This window comes from Gracilinanus agilis, chromosome 3, assembly GCF_016433145.1.
Source record: "Gracilinanus agilis isolate LMUSP501 chromosome 3, AgileGrace, whole genome shotgun sequence".
NCBI lineage: Eukaryota > Metazoa > Chordata > Mammalia > Didelphimorphia > Didelphidae > Gracilinanus > Gracilinanus agilis.
The window spans coordinates 102,055,331-102,066,435 of NC_058132.1; the positions used below are offsets into that span (position 1 = coordinate 102,055,331).

Genomic DNA, 11,105 nt, shown 5'->3' on the forward strand with positions numbered 1-11,105 from the left:
TCTCTCCCTTTCCCTTTCTCTCTCTCTCTCTCTCTCTCTCTCTCTCTCTCTCTCTCTCTCTGTCTGCCTGTCTCTCTCTGTCTGCCTGTCTCTCTCTCTCTCTGTCTCTCTCTCTCTCTGTCTCTCTCTCTCTCTGTCTCTGTCTCTCTCTCTCTCTTTCCCCAACAACTCTAACAAGGGCAAGGACTAGGCAAATGGGGTTAAGTGACTTGCCCCAGGTCACACAGCTAGGAAGTATTTGAGGCCAGATTTGAACCTAGGTACTCCCAATTCCAGACCTGGATCTCTCTCCACTGTTATCACCCAGCTATCCCCTCAATTTATTTTTCTTACATCCTGGGAAGTAGGTGCTATGATTACCCCATTTTTACAGAGAAGGAAACTGAGGCAGCAATCTGCCCAAGGTTACATCTGAAAGCAGATTAGAACTCAAGTCTTCTAGACTCCAGGCCAAAGACACTATTCTTTGTGCCACCTGGTCTTTAAATGAGATAATAGTCCTAAAGTGTTTAGCACAGAGATTTCCATGTAGTGGGTGCTAAATAAATGCTAGCTATATTCTTATTTTGGGTATTTGTCCTGAAGATTGGTGAAGATAAGCAGCTACCTTTTATCCCTAGGAGTTCTGCTGAGTGTCCCCCTTTTAGACACGGGACTCCCTTGGAACAGATTTTAGCGGTTATCTAGATGAACTCTCTCATACTAAGGTCTAAGAGAAGTACCCTTTGTCCAAGGTCACCACAAAGCTATTAAGTGTTGAAATCTTGAGTGAAGTGCAGGCCTTCTAGCTCCAAGCCCGATGTTCTTTCTAAGAACACTCTGTTGTCTTAAAAAAAAAGTATAATTAATCGTGATGAATTACAGCACATTGCCTCAAAGAAGCAAGACAATCAGGTTGATTTTTTTTTAAACCCTTACCTTCTGTCTTAAAATCAATAATGTATACTCGTTCTAAGGCAGGAAAGCAGTAAGGGCTAGGCAATGGGGGTTAAGTGACTTGTTTAGGATCACACAGCTAGGAAGTATCTGAGGCCAGATTTGAACCCTGGACCTCTCATCTCTAGGTGTTGCTCTCTATCCACTGAACCACTGAACTGCCTCCTTAAAATTGTCTTTTGACTGACTTAAGGACAGAAGGCAGATTTAGACACAAGATAGCATAAGTTGGTTTCCCATCATGGCCCATCTCTTAAGCTATCCCAACCTTCCTCAGTGGGAAAACTGGTTTTAAAGGATTCCCTTCTAAGACCTAGCTCTGAAAACGAAGGACTTGTGTGCTTCTCTATACCCATTTAAAAGAGGGGCTCTTTGGGATCCTTGAAGAATAGACCCAATTTGTTACATTTCCACTCTCTCTCTCTCAAGCTCCCCAACTTAGAATAATGGTGGGGAGCAGCTCCGAGCAGGTGAGTGTGTGTGTGTGGCATCCCCCTGCTCGCCACCCCCACCAACCTCTGCTTGTCCAAGTTTCAGAGCCTTGAAAATGAGGATTTATAATGAAAGTGCTGAGACAAGTCTAACTGTAGAGACCGGGATGGCACGGCTGTAATAAGGCTGTCTTCCCAGGGGTAATCAGACACAATTGTGGAGATAAAAAATATCGTTGCATAGAATTTCCATGAGACATAAATACTGATGCTGAGAACACAGGAGGCAGGGGCTGGGCTCATGGAGGAAACACTGAGGATGTTGGGTGGGGAGGGGGAGCTCCCATCAGTGGAGGGGACCATTAGCTGTGTCATCCTTCAGGGCACTTCTATAATGTCCAGCCACGACTGCCCATTGCTTCAGAGATGAGGGCGGGAGTGGTTATCTTTTAGCTGGAGCCCTTGCGAGACCGTGTGTCAGCTCTGCGGCTGAATAAATAAAATTGAATTAAGCAGATAGCTTGGGAACCATGCTTGGCAGCAGAGAGATTATTTTACATCCTTCTTTATTAAAAAGTTCCTGCCTGTAAAAAATGAGTTCTGTTATTAGGAGGGCTCCCCCCTCAAGCACCCCCAGTAATGTTTTAATTTCAGACAGTATCCTAGGTGGCCGTGGGTTTCTAGCCAACTTAGAATCATGGATGTTGGAAGGAACCTTAAAGGCCAAACTAATCTAAAACCCCACTGAAAGCATGAATGGTTAGAGTAACAAAAACAACAGCATATTAATAAGAATAACTACAACCGCATTCTTACAGCCCTTAGAGTTTTACAAAGTGCTTTCTGAAGCAATTTTATTAAGGAAGTAAAATATTAGAATTGCTATTCTACAGGAAAGGAAACTGAGACTCAGGGATGATGTTGTACCTTCCCTTGGCTGCATAGCTAATAAGTGTTGGTTGGGGCCAAAGCTAACCCACCCTCTTGAACCACTGATTCTAGCTCCTTCTCTGAGAACTTGCCCCAACAATCTTCTCCTCTCTTGTTCCCTCACATGTAATCTCTCCCCAATTCCTGCATTTTCCTTCTTCGTGGCCTACAAATATGCTGATATCTTTATATTTAGAAAAAAACAAAAACAAAAAAATCCTTTCTTTGATTTTCATCCTGTTCAACTGTGTTCCTATTCCTTTCCTCATTCATTGATAATCTCCTTAAAAAAAAACAAAAAAAACAAAAAAAAAACCATTATCAGCTCTCAATATAGTTAGGGTCTCAACTCTCAATTCTCTTCTCAATCCCTTTCAGTCTGGCCTCTGACTTTTTACTTGACTGATATGACTTCCTCAAAGGTTAACAATGACACTGGAAAGAGAACAGGACATGGGACTTTAAACCTCTCCGGTCTCAGTTTCCTCACTTGTTAAAAATGGGGAGGGGGCTGGATTAGATGATTTTTCCTTTCCCTTCCAGTTTTAAATGAATGATCCGGTGCTCGGTTGCTATCCTTCTGCTAGAAGGACCAAAATGGCATCATGGGAGATGTCTTCTGACTAGAGCCCAAATTGGATTTGGCCATCTCTGAAGCAATGTCCCAGGCTGCCTTCTTGTCTGCCTCTGTGTTCTTTCCTGTGGATCTAATGATCCCTTCTACAACATTGACCCTCAAATCCGCACCTTCAGCTCTTTACCCTCTCCTGGACTCCCTCCTAGCACCATTAGTTACCCACCTGAGGTCTCCACACTTCAAACAACGTGTTTAAAGAGAACTTTGCCATCATTTATTCCTCAGTGGGTCTTTCTTCTGGCTCACTGACTGTCCCCAACTTATTGCTTATTTCACATTTGTTTGTTTGCATTTCATCTTTCCCATTGGACTAGGAGGTCTTTGAGAACAGAGGCTGTTTTTTGCTTTTCATTATATCTGCGGCATTTATACAGTATCTGGATCACAATAGATACTTAATAAATATTTACTGACTGACTGGATATGATTATGCTCAGGAAAATCCAGGGCAACGCACTCTTGAGAGTCTTTTTTGTATATCCCAGGCCTCTTTGGTGTCCTTAAGGCTGGATTCTAACCCTGGACCCTCCACCCTGTGCCACCTCTCTGGCCTTATTTTCCTCCCCTATAAAATGCGCAGTTTGAACTGGATGGTGTCCGCAGTTCCAGCGTCCGCTTGCTTACCCGTAGCCGGCGCCCAAAGACGGTGACCTGGCCCCTGGCCTGCTCCTTGCGCTGCCTCCACTCCACCAGGTTGAGGCCGTTGTCGATGGGCAGCGTCACGTTCCTCTTGCCCACTGTGGGGTTGACGGTGCCGGCCAGAAGGTGGGGCTCGGTCTGTAAGGCCACCTCCATGCCGTTGGCCAGCATCAACCTCAGGGAGCCGTCAGCACCCAGGTAGTAGCTGTTCCGTACTTGGTCTGTGGAAAGAGCAGAGACCGAGATGCTCCACTGAAATAGGGAGTAGGTGAGGGTAGGTGGCTGCTTTCTTCAAACCAACTCGAGAACAATTTTTTAAAAAAATTACTCTTAAAACCCTTGCCTTTCATCTTAGAATCAACGCTGAGTATTGCTTCTGAGGCAGAAGAGCAGTAAGGGCTAGGCAAGGGGGGTTAAGTGACTCATCCAGGGTCACACAGCTAGGAAGCATCTGAGGTCAGAGTATGAACTCAGGTTTTCCTGACTCTCGCACCCATTGCACTTTGGGGGCAAATCATTTTATTCCTCTGGGCTTTAATTCCTTATCTAGCAAATACAGGCTGGACAGGAATTCTTCACTTTTTTTTTTTTTTTTTTTTTTTTTTTTTTTTTTTTTTTTTTGTGGTTGTGGATGCCTTTGGCAGTCAGGTGAAGCGTATGGACACCTTAGAATAAGTTTTTAAATGCATAAAACAAAATTTTGCTCTGTTGTTTTTCAATTGTGTCCAACTTTGTGACCCCATTTGGGGTTTCCATTCAAATTCAGCCTCAGAAACTTACTAGCGGGGTGACCCTGCACCACTTACTTAACCTTGTTTGCCTCAGTTTCTTCACCTGTAAACTGAGCTGAAGAAGGAAATGGCAAACCACTCTAGTATCTCTGCCAAGAAATACTCAAATGGGGCCACAAGACTGAAAAATTAACAACTTTAATATTAACTTTCCTCTCCAAATATTTCCTCGATGGATCCCTTTCCAGCTCTAACATTTTCTATTCTGTGTTCTAAAATTCTATGTCCTACATTTAATGTTTGAACATTCTGTGGTCAAAGGTTCTTTTCTGCTCCAAATGTCTATTTTCTGTCTTCTTGTATTCTGTGGTCTCGGTCTGCTTTCAGGTCTAACACTCTATCATTTGCTTATTGAGGACTTCTTATTTATTCCTGTTTGAGATCCCATCCTATGTAGATGATGGCTAAAAATAAATGATAAAACACATTTTCCACATTTCTATCAGAATTTAAAATTTTCTTTTGAATGACTGTTAACCTACTTTCTATAAAGAGGCCCACAGAAAGACAAGTAGAGGGGCCCAACTTGCCTCAGCTTTAAGAGATTGATCAGATGCCACCTAAGAAAAGGAAGCCCACTACCCTTTGAGATGACTGCTATGACGAAGGAGGACTCTTTTCCTAGAAAAAACAGATGACACGGAATCTTTTCTTAAAAGTAATTCAAATCACCCCGTTATAGATGGAAACCTGGAAAGTGATCCTCAAGTTTGCAGAGGCCAGGCACCCTCTTAGGGTGGAGAGAAAAAAAATGATACAGGGACAGCATGAAGTGCCCCAGCCAGAGCCACCCCAGGAGCATGCGGCAGAGACGCGACTTGGGCTCAGGGACTTCTGACTTCCCACCCAGGGGTCCATACCACAGACCCATCTCATGGGGTAATAAGTACTATTATCATTCTCATTTTACAAGCATATTTTTGATGCAAACCATGATTGGTTTTGCATCAGCAGCTATGGAACTTGAATTCCAAATCTGTGGCATATTGTCTGGGTGGTCTCCAGGAAATCATTTCCCCTCTGTGCCTCAGTTTCCTTATTTGTAAAATGATGGCGAGGATGCTGCCCAACTAAGGTTCTTCCCTTCTAGGTCTAAATCTTATGAAACTGACTTCTTTAGCAGAAGAGATGTATTTCTTGCTGGGCTACTCCTCCTTCTTTCTGCCCCCCATTCCCTCCTGACTCAACTTACCCTGCAGCAGTGTGTAGAAGGCACCAGAAGCTGACAGGTTGGTGGTTATCGTCACATCATCCTTGCTAGATGTCTCCACCTGGACGTGCACTGAGCTGTCTGTGTCGCTTCGGAAGCTGCTGACCTGGCCAGTGGGGAATGTCACGTTCGTCAGGCGGCCAAAGCTGTCGTACCTGCGAACCAGAAGAGTGGGCTGAGTCATGGGGGACAAACAGATAAGAAGCAAGTGGCTTGAGCCTGTGTTGGAGAGTAGGGGAAGAGCATAAGATCTGGAATTGGGAGACACAGATTTATAGCCCAGCTCTGTCTCCTGCCAGCTGTGAGACCGTGGGCAGGATACCTCCCCTCTCTGGGCCTATTTCCTCATCTGTAAAAATGTCTCATAGGCTGTTTTTTTTTAATAATTTGATTATGACAAAAGTGTTTTGTAAACTTTAAAATGCTAGAGAAAGTAATTTATTCATATGTTGCCGTTTGGAGGGAAAAGCATAAGACAAGTCAATAAAATATACAAAGCACCAGTTGTACCCATATGTCCCCATGTGGCTTCTGGATCATCCAATGAATGAGAAAATGAAGATGAATTTAATAAGAGCACTCTGTCATTCTATCATCTCTCTCTCCATCCACCCAACTATTTATCTATCTATCCATCTGTCCACCTCTCCATGTATTTATCTATATCTATCTATCCATTTAACCATCTATTTATATCCATTCATCAATTTACCTATATCTATCCATCCATTCATCCATCCATCCATCCATCCATCTATCTTGGGTTCCCAATATCTTGCTTCAGCGTTCCTTCTGGTTGATCTTCTGCAGTATTTGACTGAAACCAAACAGTCACTGGCCTCTGGCAGAGCCAGCCTCTGCATTCAGATCTTCTGACTCTGCCATCCAAGGGTGGGGGAGGGTGGGGGGCAGAGAACCAGGAGGAGGCTCTTGCCACTGGCGAGGCTCCGGAATGCTGCCCGGCGCTTCCAAGAGGAGGAGAGAGTGGAGCAGGCCCCCCTTGGGCCTCAGTAACCTTTCTGGCTTCTCCCTCACAGGCTTGCTTCCCTGGAGACACCTCCTGTCCCCGGTACCAGCATCCTTTGGTGCTGACAAGCCCACGGGATAGGAAGATGGGGCTCTTCTTGAGGAAAAGTCACTTAACCTCTCTTTGATTAAGATCCCTCAAATGTAAAATGGGAATCATGATGGCATTGATCTTGTAGAGTTGTTTTGAGGATCGAATGAGATGATGTTTGTAAAAAGCATTTAATGCAATGCTTGATACTGTAACATGGAAAATGGCAGGGTGGAATTCCTGCAAGATACAGGGTCAAACTTGAAAATGGCAGGGTGGAATTCCTGCAAGATACAGGTGGAATTCCTGCCATTTTCCATGCGACCCTGTATCTTGCAGGAATTCCGCCCTGCCATTTTCCATGTTATAGCACTTAATAGGTACTAAAGAAATACTTATTCTGTTCCCTTCTCTTTTAACATCAAAATATTTATAGAGATGTGACCTTATTGCAGTAGCTGTGGTTACAGGCAGGATGTTGCTGTGGACTGGAGACCTGGCCTTGCAGTCAGGGACCCCTGGGTTCAAGTCTTTATTCTGACCCGTACCTGTTGAGTGATAATCTGCCAGTCTCTGCCAGTCTCTACCTCTTGGGGACCTCAAGGGATTCTTTAAGATGCTCAGTGAGGGATGAGGTGCTGATTGACACTGGCAGAGAGAGCTAAGAATGCACAAAGATACTAATGACAGTCTTTGCCCTGAGGAAACTTACGATCTGACGGATGAAAAAACACGCAAGTGAATATACTCAGAGCCAGCTAGAGATAGGAAAAACAGGAAATTGTTCCCAGAGAAAAAGAGCTGGGTTTTGTCATTCATTTCTTCAAGTACTTACTAGCGCTACGAGCATGGACAAGTCACTTAACCTTTAGGAGTTTCGGTTTCTTCCCCTACGGTATGTACAGGGATATTAATACTTGGCGTACCTATTCCATGCACGGCTGCTGCGGGACATGCTCTGCAAAACTCAAATGGCTAGAAATATGAGCTCTGACTTTACCATTCTAGCAATGTTTAAGTTAAAAACGTTAGATAGTTCCCCTTGGGTGTCCCACCAGTACTGGGGACTGCCTGTGTTCAAAATGGAACTCATTATCTTCACAAAACGTCTTGCAACACACTTGGTCCTCAATCATGTTTGTTGAATTTGATTTAATGGAGTAGAATGTACAATTTGGGGATTTTTTTCTCTCTTCCTGAAAATAGTTCAAATTGAATTAGTTTATCTTTTTTCTCCATTGCCTAGAACAAGGGCTTTTAACCTTTGTATCATATTCCCTATGGTAGTCTGGGGAAGTCAAAGGACCTCTTTTCAGTATCATGTTTTTATTTGTCTCTAAACCTTTACTTACTAACAACTCTAAGACAGAGGGGCAAGGGCTAGGCAAATAGGGTTAAATGACTAACCTGCCCAAGCTCACACAGCAATTAAGTATCTAAAGTCAGATTAGAGCCCAGGTCCTCCAGAATCTAGGTCTGGTGCTCTATTCACTGAGCCATCTGGCTGCCTCAGTATCGTGTTTTTAAATATTTGAAAAGAATAATAAATTTCAATTAGCAGTCAAGGGAATATGGAATTTCTCCCCCTATCCAAGTTCACAGATCCCCCTAAAATATATCCATGGACTCAATTCAAGGTTATGAACTCCTGCCTTAGAAAATGGGTTAAAGAGTTGCTCTGACCAAAAGACGATGAATTATCTGATGGCCAACTTTCTGGTAAATGAAAATAGAGATGTCATTTTTTCCCCTGTCCAAGTTCACAGATCCCCTGAAATCTACTCAAGGATTGCAGGTTAATAACCTCTGGCAAGGGCTTCTAGGTAGCTCAGTAAATTGAGAGTCAGGACTAGAGATGGTTCTGGGTTCAAATATGGCTTCAGATACTTCCTAGCCATGTGACCCTGGACAAGTCACTTAACCCCCATTGCCTAGCCCTTATCCCTCCTTCTGCCTTGGAACCAATACATAGTATTGATTCTAAGGTGGAAGATAAGGGTTTAAAAAAAAACAAAAAGAAAAATAGAACTCCTGGTCCATGAGAAGGGTGTCAGATTAAGAAACTATATTTGGGACAAGTGGACCCAGGTTCAGTCCTAGTGTTTTTAAAATTATTTACTGCCTGTGTAAACCAAGCAATGTCATTGGTCCTCCTTGGGTCAAAAACTTTGAGGCTTGCTTTAATGGATATTTTTTAGGTGCCTTCCAACCAATAATTCTACAATTGGCAGTAATTCTCTTATAGCTTAGATAACATATTGTCAATGGTTTCTTTGCAGTGGGAGTGTGATGTCTTCCATGAGTATTTCCTAAAAGGTCACATGCCAGTATCTAATGTTTTCCTTGTCCCACTGTAGATGGAGATGGCAGATGGGAGAGCAAGTAGGCTATTAACATTTTTATTATTATTTTTAATTAAGGGCAGATGAGGTGTAAAAATCAAGTCTGAATAATAGCCTTTAGCACTAACTTGCAAATCCAGTCAGAGATTTTTTTTTTTCATACACATGCCCATTATTTCTATCAATTGCTTTTGCCCTGGAAATATATTGTTTCTTAGATGCTTATTCCTCCACCATTCCTTTATGATGAATAATAAGGGTGTCCATTTCTAGAATGCTTTGGAATTTTACAAAGCTCACCTCTAGACTCTAAAACAGATTTCAAACCCAGATCTCTTGACTCTAAGTTCCATTTGCCCCGAGGATCACAGGACCCTCCCCTCTCACATGCTGTTGAATGCCAGTATGTGTCATCTCCTCCCCCACAACCTCCTACCCTTCTTTGAGAGCAAGGGCAGTTTTTTCTATATGTACCCTCATTGTTGTGTACATAGTAAGCCTTTAATAAATACTTCACTCATTCATTTATTCATTCAATTACATTGTGCTACTTTTCCTAATTATCTACTGTGTACAACACACAGTCCTGCCTGGGTATTAGGAACAAAGATAAACGACTCGGTTATTATCTCATTCAATCCTCTCAACAGCCCTATGAGATTAGTTATTTTACTCATGTCTGACTCCTTGTGGCCCCATTTGGGGTTTTCTTGGCAAAGACACTGGACTGGTTTGCCATTTCCTTCTCCAGTTCATTTTACAGATGAAGAGACTGAGGCAAACAGGGTTAAGAGACTTGTCTAGGGCCACACAGCTAGGAAGTGTCTGAGGCCAGATGTGAACTCAAGTCTTCCTAACTTCAGGTCCAGTGCTCTAACCACTGTGCAACCTAGCTGCCCTCAGATAAGGAGCACAAGGGGGGTTATTCTCATTTCATGGATGCCCAAACTGGCTCAGGGGATTAGGCCACAGAAGTGGTGGAGGCAAGACTTGAACCCAAATGTTCTTACTCTCAGGACTATATACTTTCTACTGCAGGCTTGGAGAAAATCTCTTTTTTCCCTAAGTTCTGATATTTCCGACTGTCCAAGCCATTCGATTTCCCACTTTGGCCCAGCTTATGTCCTATATCTAGCCTGCTTTTTCTCTTTGTCTCCCTCTCCTAGAATGTCTAACGAGTTCTCTGTGGGCTCAGCTACAATGCTCTCCGGATCAATCAAAAGCATTTTAAAGCACCCAATATGTGCCAGGTACTCTGGGTACAAAGGCAAAGGATGAAACAAAGAGATTCTAATGAACCTCCCATTGAAGGGCTTTCTCTGGATTACTCTAATAGTGTCCCCACCAAAACCACTTTGAATTTACTTGGTATCTATTTTATACCAACTTACCTGTGTATATCCCAGCCCCCAAGTAGAATGAAAACCCTTTGGGGGCAGGGACAGGGTCTCTTTTTTTAATCTTTGTATCCCCAGCAACCAGCACAGTGCCTGGTACATTATATGCATTTAATAAATATTTGCTAAATTGGATTAAGTTGAATATCAGTCCTCCTCAGGGCTGAGGCAGCATCGGTGGTACTAAGTGGTTTTTAAGAAGGATAACATGATGGGGAGTGGGTCTCCCTGTTGTTTTCTTCTTCCTCTCCACTCCCATCTCTCTTCCTAATCTCTTACTTCCTGGCAAGGGTCTGGGATTCTGGTTTATACAGTTACAGTTGGTTTTTGGCATGATAATAACTCATGAATTTAGCATTTTGGAGTTTACAAAACACGTTTCCTCACAGCAATCCTATTTCCCAATACAGTGAAAAAGATCAAATGATACAATAATAATTGTTAGCATTTCATATAGTACTTAAGTTTTGTAAAGCACTTTATGTGTTACCTCATTTGACTTTGAACCTGACAACTGAAAGGAATTTCTCTCTCTCTCTCTCTCTCTCTCACATCCTCTCTCTCTCTTTCATCCTCTCTTTCTCTCTCATCCTTTCTCTCTCTTTCATCCTCTCTCTTTTTCTCTCATCCTTTCTTTCTCTCTCATCCTCTCTCTCATCCTCTCTCTCTCTCTCTGTCTCTCTCTCTCTCTCTGTCTCTCTCTCTGTCTCTCTGTCTCTCTCTCTCTCTCTCTCT

General features: G+C 43.0%; 1 protein-coding gene across 1 annotated transcript in view; it reads right to left on the reverse strand.

The window, feature by feature from the left end:
- Positions 1-11,105, reverse strand: part of TENM4 (teneurin transmembrane protein 4) — a 215,150-nt gene that overhangs the window by 24,707 nt on the left and 179,338 nt on the right. The window contains exons 17-18 of the mRNA XM_044668931.1: positions 5,557-5,729; positions 3,559-3,794 (exon numbers count right to left, since the gene is read on the reverse strand). Of these exons, the coding sequence (XP_044524866.1) occupies positions 3,559-3,794; positions 5,557-5,729 (409 nt within the window). The remainder of the gene's footprint in view (positions 1-3,558; positions 3,795-5,556; positions 5,730-11,105) is intronic.